Here is a 21,122-nt window from a genome sequence, read left to right on the forward strand (position 1 = left end):
ATGGATGGATAGATAGATAGATAGATAGATAGATAGATAGATAGATAGATAGATAGATAGATAGATAGATAGATAGATAGATGGATGGATGGATGGATGGATGGATGGATGGATGGATGGATGGATGGATGGATGGATGGATGGATGGATGGAATGATAGACTGAGATAGACGGAGGGAGGGGGGAGGGGGGCCGGTAGTGCCTGTGGTGAGGACGGGTGCAGGGCTTAGGCAGGCGCTGCCAAGGCCAGACTGTCCAGTGAACGTCAGACGCACTGCGCCATACGTGTGTGTGTGTGTGTGTGTGTGTGTGTGTGTGTGTGTGTGTGTGTGTGTGTGTGTGTGTGTGTGTGTGCCAAGGATGGGAGAAAAAGCCTTGGCCCCTCTGGAGCTGTTGCTGGGCTGGGTAGTGGCTTGATGGCAGAGAATGGTGTGTGTGTGTGTGTGTGTGTGTGTGTGTGTGTGTGTGTATATCGTGTTGTGTTATGTTGTGGCATGCCTAACAGGATTAGAGGTGACCTGGTGGGGTCCAGTTGGTACCGGACCCATAGCACAGCGGCGTGTGTCCGTGTGTGTGTGCGTGTGTGTGTGTGGCTTGTATAATAGGATTAACAGTTACCTGGTGCGGTACAGTTGGTGTACTGGTCTGAACTGGACTGGACTGGGGCTGGGGCTGGGCAGAGGGCTGGGGAACGCCGCGTGTGTGCCCCGCGTCCATGCGTGTGTGTGTGTGCATGCGCGTCGCTGTGTGTACGTACGTGTGTGTGGTGGCATGTATAATAGGATTAGGTACTACCTGGTGAGGTGCAGTTGGCGCTGGGTGTTTGCCAGCTGTTCTGCCAGGCTCACGGCTTCGGACTGCCATTGGCTCCCGTCCTTCTGGACCGCCTCCAGGTGCTGCCGGCAGCCAATCAGCTCCAAGTTCAGCCTCTCCACTTCCTGTCCCGCCGAGAGGGGGAGGAGGGAGGAAGCGAGAGGTGAGAGAGTCTCTTACACAATAAGCCCCCCTTATGACCTCCTTGCCCAAAAAATGCACCAATAAAAGCCCTCAGGGTTGAATGGTGTCTCAGCAGACCCAAGGTTAAGAATATACACAAACAGTAAAATGTGCTGTGTTCTTTTAACAAATGCAACTAGTGCAGACCGTACAGGTCCACTTGGTTACATTTGTACACTCAAAAAAAAAGGTACAGTAAGTTATATTTTTTTGGTTACAATAAGTATTAAATAGCTCAGTAATCATTGCTATAGAGTGCTTGTACGGAAACAGGTCTCCCTGTCTAATCCAGAGCGACTTACAATAAGCAAGGTAATACATTAATACATCAAATGAATAGAAATATTCATCTTGAAAAAAAGAGCGTAGGTAGACCATAGACCTTTAACTTTATATCAAATGTATATATATATATATATATATTATATATATATATATATATATATATATATATATATATATATATATATAAATTGCTATCTAGCTTTCATAGCATTTTTTTACATTTTTAGTAACCAGAAAATACATTTATTCATGTTGGGATACAAAGTTATCATGCAAGAGCATGCAAAATTGGAATGGAAATACCATAAAATGGAAGCTAAAAAATGCTTTCTCTCTCCTGATTGGATGACATTGGTGACCCTGGCCTGAGCAACCTTAACATTCATTTTATGTGTATGATGTTGATGTAATGACGTACAGCATTACCTTGCTTATTGTAAGTCGCTCTGGATTAAGAGTGTCTGCTAAATGCTTAAATTGTACTGTAAAGACAAGGAGCTGTTACTACTCAATGATTACTATATTCTAGATTTCTTTTTAAATAAAACACGTTTTGGTAAACCAAAATAAATATCACTTGCAGTACTTTTAACACTGAAACTACTTTTATCACTGAGGATTTTACAGTACAGAGTCCAGTTTTGTACATCCAAAGTCTGCAGGAATGTGGGTGGAATGAACTGTGGCAATATTCTGATAATTAACCCATTTAGAATGGGTACACATTATTGTGTACAGTGTTGCCGTTGTCTTGGGTCGTGCGCCTCCGACGACCCATATCTTTTGAGCCGGGGTCTCGCACCCCCCTAAGTTCACACCTCAACAACTGTTTTAACAAAGAAACAAGCCTATATGCATATCAATAGACCTGTATAGGAGGTGTTGAGCGACGTTCATGACCCCCCAAACATTGAATCACCATTGCACCACTGATTGTGTATCATTATTGAATGCTTTAACTATTGAAAAATAGCAGATATACATATCGTGCTGCGAGCTTGTAGATCTGCTATTTTTGAAAAATCATGAAAATTATAATTTTGACCTGATTCACTAAGTGTCTTTTGAATCCTTCTAATGATTTTTGAAAGACCTATGTTTCTATATGTCAGCAATCTGGCCAGCCATCGTCAAAGAAAAGGTCCTTTTCACTTAACTGGAGCTCAGTTAGTCTGTTCTTGAGAGACTATGTCAGTGGTTCTCAAACGTTTTCATGTGAAGGACCCCCAAACTGATATTTATTTGGCCACGGACCCCCATGTCAAAATATCTAGTTCCAGGGACCCCCCAGAAGCAAAATTTGAGTTACAAACGTTCACTTTAAAAACACATATATTCAAAGATTTACACACATTTTCACGACTTTTTCAAAAAAATAGCAGATCTACAAGCTCTCGCTTGTATATCTGCTATTTTTCAATAGCTAAAGCATTCAACAATTCTAGGCCTAAATGGGTTAAAACACACTGAGATAGCAGGGCTGCCAGCGGGGTGCATTTGGACAGTTGCTACCCATCTTCTGTTTAGAGCTACTGTAAAACGAGCATTTGGTAGTTGCTTTTCATTTGTACTATTCAGCCACAAACTAAGCGTGTGAGAGCTCATACACCAGACACCCACTCTTACCTTCCAAAAATAACACAAGCATCTCTAAGCTGCTACAGTAAGTCCCTTTCATACGCTGTTCTACTACCGTTATCTGTGATCCTGTTGTTTATGTGAACCTGTGGCTCCTTCGGGTGCCCTCTGTCCCTCATCAGTGCAATTCATATTCATAAATATGAATGTGAATCCATGTGCCCACATGCCAAAGTGAAAGGTGGAATTGAATATGCAAAGCAACTGAATTTGGTTGTTGGTTGTTGTTGTTTATTTTTAATAAAATAATTCCAAGAACTACATAAAATTAAGAGAATATTGCTTTATTTTTTACAATACTGCACAATTTAATCATTGTTCTTGTTCTGTCTAATGGGTCAGTTCACATGTACTGTACTAGTTTACGGACAATTAAGGACACAAAGACATTTGCGGCACATAGTACGATTTTAATGCGTAATTTAAGTTCCGTGCACAGCTGCGTCGCTGACCGAAGATCCATGAGCTCACAACGCGTTTGCATGAGCTTATACATTTTAATATACAGTAGATCAGTCTTCAAGAGTTAACTTATCACTGAGGATTTTTACAGTGCATAAGTAATTAGCTGATGAGAACCCGCTCCGAACAAGCAGGGGCGTCGCAAGGGGTGAGAAAGTGGGACTGAGTTACTAGGGCCCAAGGTGGAGGGGCCTTAATAATTTTATACTTTAGCTATTGAAAAATAGCAGATTTTCAAGCTCACAGCGCGGCACCGAGTGCCACACTGCGAGCTTGTAGATCTGCTATCTTTGAAAAGTCATGAAAATGTGTGCAAATCTTTGAATATATGTATTTTTTAAGCAAACATTTGTAACTCAAATTTTGCTTCTGGGGGGTCCCTGGAACTAAATATTTCGAGGTGGGGGTCCGTGGCCAAATACATATCATTTTGGGGGATCTTCAACATGAAAAGGTTTGAGCACCACTGACATAGAAACCTCATGTGGATTTTGAAATATTCAAAGACTGAAGCTCGCGTCTACAAGCTCGCGGCACTCGGTGCCGCGCTGTGAGCTTGTATCTGCTATTTTTCAACAATTAAAGTACCCCCAGGGCACAGAATTTGGTGATACTCCCCTGCGTACAAGTAAGACTGACCTGCGCTGCCTGCTCTCTCAGCCGGGCGGTCTTGGTGCCGAGGTCTCGGAGCTCTCTCTCTGCCTCGTCCCTCTTCAGCTGAGCCTGGCTCATCTGGTAGCGCAGATCTACAAGCGCCTGCGGAAGAGAAGGGCAAGGTAAATAACAACTGAACATCTTTCACCACATTATGTTCATTATGATGCGTTCAGCTTCTAGTGGTAGCTGGTAACTGGTGTTGGTGTGAATGTTTGTTATTATTGAACTTTTGTGTATATACTGTATTAAAATTGGACATGCACAATTCTGATTATATCACTCAGTGTCAAGAGTAAGACCTTGATTTTAATTGTCTTTCGTATTTAAAAGCTATGGGTTTTTACAGTATATACCTTATATATACTGTATATTGAACATTTGTTTGTCATAACTCAAGTCCCAAAACTAAATCAAATGATACCATAAAACTGAATTTACAGGGACTACTAATTATATTATTCACATACTGCGCTGTAAGTATACATTACTGTCTTTAAAATAAGGTAAAATATTCTTGATAGGATCTGTACTCAAAAGGAATGTGTTGTGAATATGCTGAAATGATAAAGACTTTGGCGCCCTCATTTGGAATTAAAAAAACATTACAGTCAAAGTACAGAATTCAACTGACCACAGAGTGTAATTCTTATTATAGAGAAGTGGTTCTCAAAGTGGGGTCCAGGGACTCCTGGGGGGTTCCTTGCAGGGGTTCTAACTGGACCCATACAGGTCTGTAACTGTGAAAGCGTACAAATGGACACTGGTTCCATTTATCCAGTCTCAAGCTGTGTTCAGTCACCCTGCCAGCTAAAAGATACAAAGATACTAGGGCTGTTAATCGTCACTTGACGATTAATATTGTCACTCAAATAATTGCATTTAACGATTGAATTGTGTTTCTGTTGTTGATCATTATGGAACATATGAATAAAAAATACTTTTAGGTTTCGTTAACAAAAGTTGCACAAGTTAGAAATGACAAATAACACACATTTAATTTTATAACAATTTTTTATATATATATATATATATATATATACACGAGCAAGAAAAATAAAAAATATAAGGCCTAGGGTTATGAGCCCCATTACAAGCAGGAATTGTGTGAAGAGAGAAGGTGAGTGAAAACGGTTAAATGAAGGTCGGTGGCCAAATACAGTACGTATCATTTGTGGGATCCTTGACAATAAAAAGTTTTGGCACCACTGATATAGCGACACAGGATTTAGAAGACATTTGTAGAATAGGCCTAAGGTCTTGGGGTGATATGGTTAAACAACACTTGTTGGTTTTGTAGCTGCAGTTGAAGCCAGCTCAACTTGGATTGTAACTTTAAATATTTCGTAGCAGCTACAAACTGTCATCAGGTGTCATTTTGCATCTTCATAATGCTGGCTTCCATTGAAAATGAAAGGCAGATGTTGTTGTATGTGTAAAAAAAATTGAAAACTAATAAAATACTAATCATAAAAAAAGAAAATGAAAGGTAGAGCCTGTAGTTTTGTAGCTGCTAGTGTAAGCGCAGCATCACAGTCATGAGAACTGCTTGAAATTAAAAAGGTTTGAGAGCCACCGTTTTAGACAGGTCGTGTTGAGAAAGAGAGGGAGAGTGCAGATACATAGGGAAAGGGACATGCACCACAGGTCACCAGCCGGAATCAAGCCCATGAGACACACCTTGGTGCCGTCTTGTTCCTGGTTGGTCAGTCTGCGGAGGGTATCGTCCAGCTGATTGGTCAGTGAGCTCTTGTCTCTGTCTGCTCTGTCCAGTTGTCCCTCCAACTCAGCCACGCGCTGGGATAGACCGGTCACCTGACACAAACACACACACACACACACATTGAAAAAGAAAGAAATTGATCAGTCACTAACACTTGAAAACTCACACGCATACATATGACACATATGTGTGCGTGTGTCTTAAACCCTAGGGAATCCCTGGGGTGAACAAACAGCTCACAACGTGTTGCATGGCTACACCAGGAGCTTGTAGATTGAAGGAAAAAAGGACCGGCACCGGCAAACACCGGTCAACTAAGTATAGGGTTTTTAAGTGGTAATGTACTGTGGTAAGTATAGTAAGGTTCAAGGTTGCACTTTATGGTTTATCGGTAACCCTTCCTTTTACATAAGAGTAAAAGTTATTTTTGTTTGGCTACCTTCAGACAGCAGCAACAATGACACGATAAAATCGTATAATGATTTAAAGAAAAGGATGCAAAGAAAATAATAAAAGAGAGCACCATCATATCATATGTACGGTACATGTGCATATAATCTTGGTATATTGTATGCACCAATTGTATTCCCACATAGCTGTCACGTAACGTAAGTATATTCTGTATACAGCAGATTAGACAGGTGTATTAATAGTGCAATAAAAGGGTGGATTGGAGGGAGTAAGACCTGTATAAACACACACTCACACACAGACAGACTTACAGACTGTGCGAGTTCCTCTTTCTCCTTGCGCGCTGTGGTGCGGCCTTCCTCTCTGGCCTTTGCCACTCTCTCCTTCAGGGCCTTGGCCTCCCGCTCCACGTGCTCCCTCTGTCGAGCCAGCTCCCTGGACAGCTGTTCACACTGAACCTCCACCTACACACCAGAACAACTCACAGTTATATCCTCGCTGTCTGGCAGAAACCCCTTATCTCCATATTCTAATACAGGTGTTCTCAAACCTTTTTAAGCGGTGACCCCCAAAATAAACATATTTGAACTGGGGACCCCCACCCTGACAAGCACTTGGAACTGTAGGTATTACATTTAATGTGACTCGGTTCCACAGATAAATATTGTGAAAATAGCAGATCTACATGCTCACAAGAGGTGTTGTGAGCATGTAGATCGGCTATTTTCACAATGTTCGCCTCTTACTTACTTAATATTTGACAGTTTGGCCAGTTTGGTACGTAGGGATGGTCCGATCAGGTTTTTTGGAACCGATCACCGAGCACCGATCACAAAAGTTTGATCACCCGATACCGATCAATCCCCGATCCGATCAAGTTATTATTTATATATTATTTATATTTTCTAAATGTTAATGTTTTAACTTTAATTCATTCATTCACTCATGAATTCATTTATATATTTGCCTTATAGTTATTTACCAGCATTACTATGTATTTATTATCATAGCAGTAACTAATTATTCCTTCAGCACTGTGGAAATCAATAACCCAAAATGGCCTCAAGTGGGCATCCAAGAACTGACAAGAGCTGATGGTTGAGTTTAGTCATTTTAAAGACATGTTTATTAACAGACTGAAAAATAGAATAGCATTGTATAATACGGCTTTGATCGGATGCACCGAATTTACCTTTTGATCTAAACCACCGATTATCGCCGATCACGCTTTGATCGGCCCGATCCGATCCATTACCGATTGATCGGTAACATCTCTAGTATTAAGCATTACGCTAATCATCTGGGGACCCCACAAAATAATTTGGGGATCCCACTTGGGGTCCCGACCCCAAGTTTGAGAACCATTGTTCTAATATATTTTCATATATTAACACCCTACTTGATCACACTACAGGATCACACAAAAGCATAAAAAGTAGGAGATCCGCAAGATCAAAACGCGGTGCGAAACACGGCACAAAATGTGCTTCGAACTTGCAGATCTGCTACTTCTGCTACTTTAGAATTTGAATCCTGATAAGACATTTGGAGGTTTCTACCCGACCGAGATGATATTATATTAACCCTCTAAGGCCCAAAAATAGAAATACTTGAAATAAAAAAATGAAAAAAATCAGATGGTGTTGTAGGAGTCTTAATCCGAGGAAAATGTAATGTTTAAAAAAAAATGTTTTTGTAAGGTTTTATAGCCATGAATCATAAATCATAAATCATGCTCTAATTTACATATGGGGGATATTTTTCACAATAATAACATATGTACATGTTCTAATGATCATTCTAATGATCACCAAAAAAATTGTACAGGCATTTTACTTATGTTTTTGTGAGGAATAGCTTCCATGAAAAAGTGAGATGTTGTTCGTCAAAACTCTGGAATGTCAGCGGGTGTGGCGGGTGTGAATGTCAGCCCCTGTGGGGGGTATTTATATGCAAATACTGTGTCCAGTGGCATTGTAATACTAAACAATAGAATCCAATGGTGATGTTTAGGTGGTAGGGGGAGCTAAAATAAAATGGTTTAAACCTTTTTTTGGATAAAATACAAACGTTGTAATATTACAACAGTGGGCTCTAGAGGGTTAAGATAAAAATGCAATTACTGCCACTAAAATAATCAGCGATATACAGTATATGGGATTTGTGTTATAGTTTGGGTGATTGTAAAACAAACTGAATTGGTTTCTCGTCCATCACCAACACTTGGGTCAGAGGGCAATTAATTTGAACTTTTGACCACTTAAGCCCTATTTTCCACTTAACTCATCTGGTGCCGATCCCGAACTAGTTCGGCTTTATTTCAATCCAATACAATCTTTTTTTTATTAATTCACTTACCCCGAGCTGCTTGTAGAGTCGTGGGTGGTCCTGGCTCGCTAGCCGCTAGCCAGCTAGCCGTTCTACTCTGTCCGACAATATATTCCATTAAAAATGGTTTAAAATACATTTTTGAGCTCCCCAATGTTCACCCGATGTTCGGCGCCGCTTCCGATGAGTACACGAGTGTGCCGATCCCGAAGTAGTTCGGCTTTATTTAATTAAATGAATAAAATGATAAGAGGCCTTCTGAAGCCTGGCTTGATTTTTGTAGCTACTAGCCGAAAGCTAACAACGTCCCGGCCGGCCGTAATTTGCGAACGCAATCGCCAATCTCCGCCTAATCCAATGAAAGACCGCATCTTTAAAGGCTTATATCTCTTTTTTGTGTTTTAGGAAAGCGGCGCGAGGTTTATTTACGGCGAAATCGCCCAAAAATGATCTTTTAGATGACAAAATGGGAATAGCCATTCTGTTAGCATCTTCATCCGGGACATTTCCATGCCGTGCATGAACGTGAGGACGTCAGGTCCTGGAAGCTGAAGTCCTGGAAGCTAAAGCGCTCGCCTATGAGAGATGCGCTGGCATTCTTTGGCCCCTAGAGGGCGCTGGCGCTCAAAGAGTTAATTGTATGACAGTGTGCCACAAAAGCTCACAACACGCCGTATTGCGACATGTTGTGAGCTATATCTGCCGTTTCACTATTTTTAAAATGTTTGGACAATTTCTTTGACAGTGAGTCTGACCCTGGTCTTCTGCAGCTTGAACTCCTCAGCCATCTCCACAGCCTGTTTGACCTGCAGACAGGCTGACCACTCTCTCTGCTGCGACTCCTGCTGGCTGACCCGCCCGGCGCACAGAGCCGCCATCAACTCGTCGCGCTCCCTGAACAGACAGATGGACAGACAGACACACAACCGGCACACATGCAAACACACAGACACACGGGTGTGAGCCCACAGAACCGAATCACAAACACAGCGCACATGGCATCAGAAGATATATGTTACCGAAAATGGTGTACAATTTACAATTTAGGCATTTAGCAGATGGTCCTGTCATAAGCAAAGTGCAAATGTAAAGCTGGCATACTTCCACTGTAGTGCTGGAACGGGGATTTTTCAATCAGGATCTCAACTCTTCGTTTTCACCATCTTAAAGGGCCTACACCATGAATTTTCATTTTTCCAATTTTTATGTATTTTCTTGGTGTCCCACCAGCAACTTCTATCCTCACAAAGTCCTATTTCTGACCATTGTGTCTTTCTCAGTTTATGGGCAGATCTATGTTAGCATGTCTCAGAACGGTCCTGATTGTGAAATGTCAGATTTGTGATGTCACAAGGCCTGAGAAGGAGGCAGGAGGAGCTGGGAGAGGGTTGGGGAGGGGTGGGCAGGCCTGAGAAGGAGGCAGGAGGAGCTGGGAGAGGGTTGGGGAGGGGTGGGCAGGCCTGCTGAGCAGGAGGTGGGGAGGAGTGTGGGGCCAAATCTGGCTCAATAGCGCAGTCCTCCCACTCAGGACAAGGTGGTACTGCAGCTGAAAATGCTCTGAAAGCCAGGCAGAAATGACAGGGGCTCTGTATTCAGGAGTGGTAATTTAGCCTCAAACCTTTTCAAAAACGTTTTTGGGACACAAACAGTGTTATATAAATAATTTTTAAATGCATGGTGTAGGACCTTTAAGATGTACTGTACTTGTTCATCTCAAGAGATTTCTGACAGGACACTCTTCAGTGGAAAAGGTATTCGCTCTCTCTCTCTCTCCAATAATCAGAGAGATAGCATATAGCTCAAATTTGAGTATTATGTTTTTATTATTGTCACAATATGATATCATCACATCATAATATCAATATATTTGGTAAACGAATATCATGATATTTGATTTTGCCTATATCGCCTAGTGTGTGTGTGTGTGTGTGTGTGTGTGTGTGTGTGTCTGTCATGCGCCCCGCACTGACTTGGTGAGCCTCTCAATGGCCTGGACGTGCACGTTTGTGTGTGTCCCGGCCAGGACGGCTTCATGCTGGGCACACTTCAGACACAGGCCCGCCACACGGGGCACACTGCCAGCCTTCGCGGCCTCCGCGGCCTGCACCTCCCTGCGTCTCAGACGATCCTTCACCTCCTCACACTCCTTCTGACTGACCGACAACTCCTTCCTGGTGGTGGACGAGACGGCAGAGGGCAGGATAGAGGAGAGGTAGAGGAGGGAGGGAGGGAGGGAGGAGGGATGTGCATAGAATGTTAAGACAGGCAGGGGATGAAATTTCTAAAAGGGCCATTTAGTGGAAATATTGAAAATAGCAGACCTCCAAGGCAAGCTCACAACGCGTCGCAGCGTGACACGTTGTGAGCTTGGAGGTCTGCTATTTTCGGTGCTTGATACCACACTGAACTAAGCATAATCAAGTCAATACTGGAGATGTGGCGTACAGCATGGATTTCTACACAGAGAGGACGATTCCTTCGACATAAGATGCTGCATTTAAGTTCAGGAGAGTTTGGACAAGGCAATTCTCTTGAACGCTGCCTTCAGGTACGGCATGGAAAGAGGGCATTTGCATTTCTTTCACCATAGTAAAAACTGCATTCATGGTCTGGAGAGGGCACATTTTACCGACGGATAAAAGGGCAGGGGCTCAAGCCCCCTTTGATGAACATGTGTTTTCCAATTATGAAATGACAATTCAATTTTATTGATTCTAAAACCGCCATGGGAATAACACACTTTTATTTCTTAATAACACAAAATTCATTTCAATCGAAAATGGGAGAGCATAGGCATTTGGTTGACATCGAAAATTTTCATTCATTGGATGTATGCACGCACGGCACACGGTATTCCAGATACGGCATATCCCGTGGTCATGGCCTCAACTCATTGACTGCCAGTATTCAGAGGGTTTTCAACCAACCTTTGAAGCAAACAGCGCCATCTAGCGCCAAAACACGTAACTCATCAAACACTTCCTGTGGTGGTCAGTGAGTTTAATTGGCAAATGCAATTTATATTCACCTCACCACTCCAGTTTTCTACAAGTTCACAATGCGTCGCATGTGCCAGAACCACACATGAATGGAATAGTGATTTCTAGACCCTTATTTAACCACTCAACCATTCAACCTGGCGTTCATATTTGAGGCATTTAATTATAGGCAACAATTTACGTACATTTTTAAACATTTTCTAAAATAGCTAATCTACAGGCTAATAAAATCTAAATATAAAATAGGATTAAAGTTATTATTAAAAAGCAATAGTGTCGGAAAAACCTTTTTTTCTCTACACCCATTTTAAAAATTGGTTTGGTTCACATAAATAAGCCAATAAGAGTTTTTCTATCTAGAGAGTGAGTACTGACCTGAGAGATACAACCTGGGACTCGAGTGTTTCAGTCTGTGCCTGATGCATCACCTTCAACTGCTCCTACACACACACACACACACACACACACACACACACACACACACACACACACACACACACACACACACACACACACACACACACACACACACACACACACACACACACACACACACGTACACACACGTACACACATGCAGACTTGAGTGAATCACACTGGTTTCAACTCTGTGATGAGATAAAGTATGAAGTAGGGATGCAACAGTTAATTGAACTAATACATTTATATTGATTATAAAATAAATGAAACATTTTAATTAAATAATCTATTTTGGAGTTGGGGATGAGGATCAGGATTTAGTTTTTGTTTTGGATCATGAATTCCAATTGGGCTGTGACCATTAATTAGGCTAATCAATTTAGTTCATTATAAAATATCAATTGGAATTTATTCGTGTCAATTCATTGTTACATAAAGTTTTGGATTTTTGGACTAACCAAAAAAGTAATTGACAGAAAATGACAGATAGATGCACACCTAGTATGAACTATGAAGTCATAACGTGTTAACGGGATTCAAATGGGTCACAAGTGAACAGTGGAAAGAACAGAATTATCTACGACGTGTACTGTACCAGTTTATCTTGCCATGTGAGGGCTTCTGTCGGGTTGTGGGCTAGATTGGTTGCTGGACACTCATTTACCTGAGGAATGCACAGACAGACATTTTAGTATATTCAACAATACACAACATGCACCGTCGTAGTCATCTCTTTGTCACACACAAAAACAAACCAGCATCATTCGAACACTGGCACTGTCTCTCTCTTTATTGAATGTGAATTCATCTGCATTGTTCAGTCCCAACGGAATTCCTTTCCATTCTTCTCTCTCCAAAACTGATAAAATTGTCCTTCACTGACACTCAACCCCCTAGTTTAAGGTTTGCATTCGACAAAAGCATGCCTACTGTAAAAGTGCAGTAATTAGTAGGAGAGTCTTCAAACAACAATTAGAATCTGTCTTGTTAGAACTACAATTTTTACAAAGTTATACACCAGATTGTGATTTCTGTCTACAGTAATTATGATCACTATACCTTTACTACATTGTTTCTCAAACTTTCAAATGTCAAGGTCTCCCCTTAACTCTGACAGTGTACAAATGAAACCAAATGAAGCTGTCAGTTATATGGGTCAATTTAGAGTAAGACCCCCTAAAGGAACCCACAGAGTCCCTGGAATCCACTTACACACACCATTTGGGCCAGTGTTGTGTTCTTCAGATCTGATTGTAGTTTCTCATTCTCAACCACCACCACCCGTACGCGCTGCTTCATCCCCTCCAGCTCCTCCTGCACACGCACACACACACACACACACACACACACACACACACACACACACACACACACACACACACACACACACACACACACACACGAATGGTCAGTCACAGAACAAACTAGATGGCATGCCCTATTAATAATAGAAATAATAGCAACGTATGGAGTTGAGTTTCTACCTACAGCATGAAAGAGGGAAACAGTTCATCATAGAATAATTCCCTGAAAGCACTCTCTCTCTCTCTCTCTCTCTCTCTCTCTCTCTCTCTCTCTCTCTCTCTCTCTCTGGCATGTGATGACAATGTGTTGCATTAAGGAAAGGCATGAGACAATGGTGAGAAATTATTGTGGTTACATCATCAAAGTGTAGCCAGAGTAGATTAGGTTATGTGACGAAATATCTTGACAATGAACACATCGAAAAGTAGTGTGGCATGTCGTCATCACTATAGGACAAACACATTTTTACAATTTGAGACGCAAATGTCAGGTATTTGTTATCCCAAACTCGCTTTGTGATCCTTCAAGAGATCTACTTTTTTTGTAAATGTCTGTGTGGAACACTTTGCAAGCAACATAGGCAGGGATGTACTGCAACAAGCATTATGATATCAGTTTCAAATAGGACAAATTGTGAAACATAGTAGACAAACACAAATGGCTTTTTCTTCTCCAAAGCCTGGAGGGATGATTGCTCTGTGATTATAATGTATGTATATCTTTTTTTAAATTACATGTGTTCTAGCTGTTTCCTGTTTAAATAAGCCAAAAAGCTTACTAGGATCTCCTTTTAGTTGACCTTGTACCAGTGAACTGAACTGTACTGTCATGCCTTTTCCTATGCAAACTCCCAATAAAGTCTTCAATCAATCAATCAAACAAACATAGTTGACTTTGAATATTTCAGTAGAGATGGTATTTATGGCTCTTTGAAGTGAGCTGGATCTCTGGGATCTGTTCCTTTCAAAGAGCCGTTCGAAAGACTGCCTCATTTTAGTTACTAGTTACTTTGTAGATGTTGATTATATAGTAAATACAAATCACTTCAACCCTATACAATTCGGCCATATATATATAAATTTCCGCCATTTGAAAATAGCCGCAAAAGCTCACAATGCGTTGCAAGCAACGCAACGCATTCTGAGCTTTTGCTACTCATTGGAAAACCTGTGAAATGGGACATTCTGCATACAAAAAAAATACAAACTACTTTCTACTATTGGTATTTTAAGTACATTTTGATACCAATACTTTTGTACTTTTACTCAACGAACATTTTACTTTTACTTGTAACAGTATTTCTACATTAAAGTATTGATACTTTTACTGAAGTAAAGAATTGACTCCCCCTCATAAAAAAAAAACAGCTTCCTACTGCGAACCGGATCCCATCGTTCATTTCAAAGAGCCATTCAAAAGACTTGATTCGTTCGGGAACGTCCCATCTCTACACTCTGACTGTCACGCAGATAGCCACACGCAGACACACACAGGGCTGGACACATGATGTCCTGGCAGAGAAAATGACTCAGATATGAGCATAAAGCGAACATACACACGCACCGTGCAGAATTTGACTTGGGCTTCCAGATGTTGGATGTACTCGGACTGGTTGTAAATCATCGGGATCAGGTCCTGAATGGACATCCCTTCCTCCTGTGTTCTCTGATGAAAGTGTGATGATCACATGTCAGACAAAAATAGCTTGTCTAGCAACAGAGTAGCACTGAATGAGTACTCATCAAACTAAAAAAAAAAAAAAAAAACAGTAGCACTTTAAACGAAGGTGCCGTTAATAAACATTTATTAACATATAATAAACATTTATTAACAATTAATAAAATCATTTATTAACTCATCCAGAGCCCAGGACATTAACGGATTAGGGGGTCCAGAGTGCCCCCTCCCGGCCCCATTAACGGCCATTGTCTTATTTTGAAGGCCAGAAGTCTAGACCGGAAGTACTTCCGGTCTGACGTCATCGGATCCTGCGACGGAACCGATCAATGTTTACGTGGTGCCATGCTGGATTGCATAGGAGCGTTTATACATGTGTTTTATAAGCGAGCATCTGCCTCCATCTTCGCTTCTAAAGTGTTGTTTTGAGATAATGGACATTAAAGATGAGATCGGCCGTCCACCTCAATGTTATGGGATGACTATTGTGTGCTCGTGGAGCCGTGATGATGACAAATCAGCGCGGATTTCGTCTCCGGAGCGTCGGCCATTGTACTAGGTATTTTTACTCGCCGTTACAGTAATATATTACTTTTCGCGCGACATCACGCATTCGGCACTATACGTACTCTAGTACTTATCGCGTGACATCACGCGAAAGGCACTAGATGAGTTAATGTTAATAATTGTATCTATAAGACAGTTATTAATGTTTATAAGGAATTTAATAAACATTTATTAACAGTTAAGAGGATGTTAATAAGACAATTTATAACTGTTAATAAGTGCTTTATAAGACACTTATTATTTCTTTATAAACATTTGTAAGGCATTCAATAAAGTTAATAGTAGGTTTATTAGACATTTATTAACTTTTAATTGCTTATTTCTAAGACACTTGAAAAAACGTTTTCATTTTTCTAAAACGTTTTTAAGGAATTAATAAACATTCATAAACTGTTAATAACCTTTAATAAAAGTTATTAAGATATTTACACAGCATTAAGTAACAGTTTAATAGATGTTAATAATATATGTACATAGCATTAATTAACCGTTATGAGTTTACTGAACCGTTGGTAAGGGAACTAATAAACCTTAATAAATTGATAATATATTAAGGTTACTAAAAAAGGGTCTTATAAACGGTAACAAATCCTTATTAGACGCTTGAAAACCAAATTTATTCTTAATAAATGTTTATAAGAACTGTAAAAATCATTAATAATATTTATTAAATGTTAACACATGTTAATAAGATGTTTATAAAGCTTTACTTAACCGTTAACAGGTTACCCTAAGTTAACCTAACCGTTGGGAAGGGATCTAATGAAAATTAATAAACTGTTTATAATATATTATAAAACTGTTAATGGGGTATGAAATAGTCTTATGCACTTGGGGGGTAAAGAGGAACGGTCATTTACTATAATTAAACAAACCTTTATAATGTGTTTTATTAACTAGAAAAAAGACTTATAAACATCAACAACTTGTTAACAATGTCTTTATTAACACTTAAATAGGCAGGAACAGTCATCTATAAACATTTATAAACAGCTAGTTCGTTTAAAGTGGGAACAGTCATCTATAAACATTTATAAACCTCTTACAACAAATAAACAGTGTCTTATTAACAATAACAAATACTTAACAATGCACTTATTAAAGTGTGAACAGTCATCTATAAACATTTATAAAGTCGTTTAAAGTGGGAACAGTCATCTATAAACATTTATAAACCTCTTACAACAAATAAACGGTGTCTTATTAACAATAACAAATAAATAACAATGCACTTATTAAAGTGTGAACAGTCATCTATAAACATTTATAAACAGCTAGTTCGTTTAAAGTGGGAACAGTCATCTATAAACATTTATAAACCTCTTACAACAAATAAACAGTGTCTTATTAACAATAACAAATACTTAACAATGCACTTATTAAAGTGTGAACAGTCATCTATAAACATTTATAAACAGCTAGTTTGTTTAAAGTGGAACAGTCATCTATAAACATTTATAAACCTCTTACAACAAATAAACGGTGTCTTATTAACAATAACAAATACTTAACAATGCACTTATTAAAGTGTGAACAGTCATCTATAAACATTTATAAACAGGTAGTTCGTTTAAAGTGGGAACAGTCATCTATAAACATTCATAAACCCTTTAACAACAACTAAACAGTGTCTTATTAACATCAACAAATTGTTAACAATGCACTTATTAATGATTAGACATTTCACATCTAACATTGCCAGAATACATTGTTACACAAGTTGATTTACCAATTATCTTACCAGGGAAGGATTATGTGGGGAAACAACAATCAAATGTGAAAGAATGATGGCATATAAAAACAATGTTTTAACCAAGGAAGCACTTACATTATTTGTTTTCCCTATAGAACCTGCCTTACTTTTGTGCAAGTTCTCTACTATAGAATAAACACTACAATATTAAAGGACCACTTCACCGATTTACACCCTTTTTTGTTCATATACTTGGTCCTAACTAATGCTCATTATGTTTTGCTATCATTGGCTGTGAACAGTTCAGACACCGGCCTACTAGTGACATCCTATTCCACGGACAGGACCCTAACGAAGCAATTATGGTCCTAAGGGTCAAATTCGTTCTCCTGCTATACCACTAAAATGTGGAACACCCTACTGAAGGCATTAAAGGAGTGCAAATCCCTAACGTGCTTTAAAACGGCCCTGAAAAACCACTTACAAGCGGCAGCTGCTCCAAACTGGTAACAACTATCCTGTCCTAACCTTACCCCCCCCCCACCCCCAGACCCTCCTATTGTAAATAACTTTTGCACTGTTTTTGTTTCTTTTGTTTACAAGTGCTTTTCTGATATAGATCTACTGCACAGTACTATGTTCTATCTGTCTGTCATTCAATGTTATGAGTTAAAGAGAAGGATCTCAACGGAAATAAGCATCGCCTTACCAGAGTTTCCTTTTTGTTGACCTTGTATCAGTGTTATGAAACTGTACCTTTTCCTATGCAAAATTTCTAATACATAACTCAATCAATCAATCATCGATGGGAAAGTTATTGTGGGCATTCTATTCCTGGAAAGATCGCATGATGAAAAAGTAGACATTGTGTTTTAAAAACTATGACAACAATGATGTCACTGGTAGGCAGGTGTCCACAGACATTGACAGAGTAGATAATGTTTTTTTTTTTTTCATTTTGAGCATTTGTGTGTTCCAATTAGGCTATATGAACATGGAGAAAATGTTGCCAGTTGACTAAAAGGTTGTGTCCAATTTGGGTATTAAAATAAATGCCAATGCATTCCTCCTACTGATGTTCTATCCTACTGGCTCATCTGCCAGTGCAGAGCCTCCATCAGAAGGACATCCTCAAATTCAAGTGGAAATTGAATCATATCATATTTGCTAGTAGTATGAGACAAAACATCAAGATGACCGGAGCTTGGCGTGCAGAAAGTCACTTTCACCATTTATCTTACTTTTTACTGGCACAAACAGAAGTAGTAATATTTTTGGTCTAGTGACTTCCTTTGCAACTAATATAATATCAGTCCAGTTTGTGTACAACTATCGCCGTACACTTCTTCCTCCTGCCATCGCTTGAAGGCGAGGAGCTTGAGGAATTTGAGGCGAAGGTGGCAGAGGTCAAGTAGCTGGACTCGGACGGTGACTTGAAAGAGGTTGGAGACTCATTTCTTGGTGCTTCTAGATGCTGCGACAACAAAATACAAAATGTACATTAATAGAAGGTTCGGAGTCTTTCAGCATTTTAGACATGTTTTGTTCATAAATATGTTACAGTTCAGTATTTCTTTCTTTTCTTTTTTTTTCACCGCCACCATGAAGCTGATTTGAACATTTTAAACTGGCATTTCTTCCTCTGCCTAGGGAATGTGTGTGCAATATTTCACTTGCATTGCACTCTGTGTTCATGATTTGAGGCATTTTGTTCAAAAGGGAGCACACTTGCAAACTTTGGAAGCCAATCTTAGCCAAACAGGATGGAATTTGAAAAATCTGAAAGACCTGTTTCGTTTAATAACACCGATTGGCGTGATTTTTGGACAAAATCGGTAGAAGTACTGTCCAAAAATTTGTTTTGCACACATTAGCCTCCTGGTGGCGCCATAACAGGCCCATGCCGAAAATTGTGCAGAGGTTCTGCTCTGGCACCCAAGGAGTGTGAGTGCTCAGTTTCGGCCTGGCAGAGAAAATGGGTTTGTAAAAATCTGCCTCCTGGTGGCGCTATAACAGCAGAGGTTCAAATAATTCTTTTTATCTTCACCTATTACAGAGGGGACGGAAGTGCAGCAGGACCATTTTAGTAATACATTTATACTGAAAATGTAAATAATGAATAAATAAATATATATATTTTTTGAATCCAGCAAAAATGTCATGGACCCCCTGCAGTACCTCCGGGCACCCTAGGGGTGGTGAAGCCCCTGTTGAGGAACTCTGATTTAAGTCTTGAGAGTATAAAATGAAAACAAATTGGCTTGCTCTTGCTCTCAAGGTCCATTGGGTTACCAACTCTCCTTCATTTAGCTGGGGACCACCTGGAACCCCCTCAAGGACCACTGTTGGTCCCCGGACCGCTGGTTGAAAACCACTGACCTATTAGATGCAATATTATCCTTTTTAATACTGTATTAATTCCCATTATACCGTATGTATTCCCCTTTAAAGGTGATACACTATGAAATTTCACTTTTCCTATTTTAAAACCTTTTTTTGGGGTCCCACTAGCACCTTCTATCCTCACAAAGTCCCATTTCTAACCGTTGTGTCTTGCTCTGGTTTTGAGAAGGCGAAGGTTAAAAGTATCCCACGGGTTCTCAAAACAGGCTATTTTTTTGGGTGGGGGGGGGGGGGGCGCAGTTCAGGCCAAAGGTGGTACTGCAGCTGAAATGCTCTGAGAGCCATTCAAAAATGAGAGAGGCTCTCTCTTCAGGAGTGGTAATTTAGCCTCAAACCTTTTGAAAAACGTTTTTGGGACATAAAAAATATGACATAAATACTTAAATGCAGGGTGTATCACCTTTAACTATGAATTGAACTAGTAATACTTACTCAATAGCAATGTAGTTGTAGCTACTACAGAGCATCACAGTGACTTAATCCATTCAAACCGAGTGGTTTTGATTTATGGATGTCACCGAATAATCGATTTTCGAATAATCGATCGATTAATCAATAATCGATTTTAATATTTCATAATCGAAAATCGAAAAAATATTAATATTTTTTCCCCCTTTTTTTTTTAATACTATTTTTTGGCTTAGTTAGTTAGTTTCAACCAAAATATAGGCTAATAATAGTATTAATGATAATAGTAAATGGCCATTGATTTATTATTCACACCAGCACCAACTGTAAACTGTGTAGACTGTAGAGTGAAGGAGCAGAGCAGAGTGGCAGCTGACTGCTACACTCTCCCCTCCCCCCCTGTCTCAGACACAGGTGTGATTGATTCAGGCTTGATTGTTTGATACTTGGTAGCCATCATCAAAGAAAAGGGAAAACAGCGTTCTCTGTATCGTAAGCATCACTGAATCTGTTCTTGAGAGATTACACTGACACACTAAAAAGAAAGATGAAGAGTAGTAGTTAGGCTACCAATTACCTGAAGAGCCATGTTGTACATATGTAAATGTGCATTGAAATCCAGTAAAAAAAAAACGAAAAACAGAAGAAAGAAAAACGTTTTTTTTTTTTTTTTTTTTTTTTTTTATTAAAAAATCATAATAATTAATAATCGATTTTCGATTAATAATCGATTATTGCTATAGAATAATCGATTTTGATAAAGGTCCATTTTTGACATCCCTAGTTTTGATGTAGACACATTATGTAAACTAAACAATAAGTGCTTGGCTAGCCTGCTGCAACACCACATTTGATACAGTTAGCTAGATTTAATAGCTTAAATAGCTTCTCATACATTACCACAATGATACAGAGTGCACCAAAGCATGTTTCAACAATAGACACAAAGGTCTCAAACCCCTCATTGTTTTTAAGAAAGATATCTGGGCATAAATAGGAAGCAAATGAGCTAGCAGCAGGGATAGCAACAGGCCTGAGGCCTGTATGCTAGCTATGTGTTATCAACACAATTACTTTTCCCTTCAGGTTCACAAACTCAAATGAGAAAAGTTCTTGTTAGCTTACCAAGGGAGATGCATCAAAGACCAATGCT

At 39.6% G+C, this 21,122-nt stretch overlaps 1 protein-coding gene across 2 annotated transcripts in view; it reads right to left on the reverse strand.

The window, feature by feature from the left end:
• The window catches only part of sdccag8 (SHH signaling and ciliogenesis regulator sdccag8), an 86,799-nt gene that overhangs the window by 54,267 nt on the left and 11,410 nt on the right, over positions 1-21,122 (reverse strand). Inside the window, exons 2-11 of one of the 2 annotated variants that reach the window (XM_080740518.1) lie at positions 14,785-14,886; positions 13,135-13,230; positions 12,512-12,580; positions 11,872-11,936; positions 10,468-10,668; positions 9,253-9,391; positions 6,481-6,633; positions 5,716-5,850; positions 4,021-4,137; positions 796-938 (exon numbers count right to left, since the gene is read on the reverse strand). In XM_080740518.1, the coding sequence (XP_080596644.1) occupies positions 796-938; positions 4,021-4,137; positions 5,716-5,850; positions 6,481-6,633; positions 9,253-9,391; positions 10,468-10,668; positions 11,872-11,936; positions 12,512-12,580; positions 13,135-13,230; positions 14,785-14,886 (1,220 nt within the window). Of the gene's footprint in view, positions 1-795; positions 939-4,020; positions 4,138-5,715; positions 5,851-6,480; positions 6,634-9,252; positions 9,392-10,467; positions 10,669-11,871; positions 11,937-12,511; positions 12,581-13,128; positions 13,231-14,784; positions 14,887-21,122 lie in introns of both variants that reach the window. The other variant, XM_080740517.1, reaches the window with a different exon arrangement.

The sequence above is a fragment of the Nannobrachium achirus genome (genome assembly GCF_963921795.1).
Source record: "Nannobrachium achirus genome assembly, chromosome: 13".
Lineage (NCBI taxonomy): Eukaryota > Metazoa > Chordata > Actinopteri > Myctophiformes > Myctophidae > Nannobrachium > Nannobrachium achirus.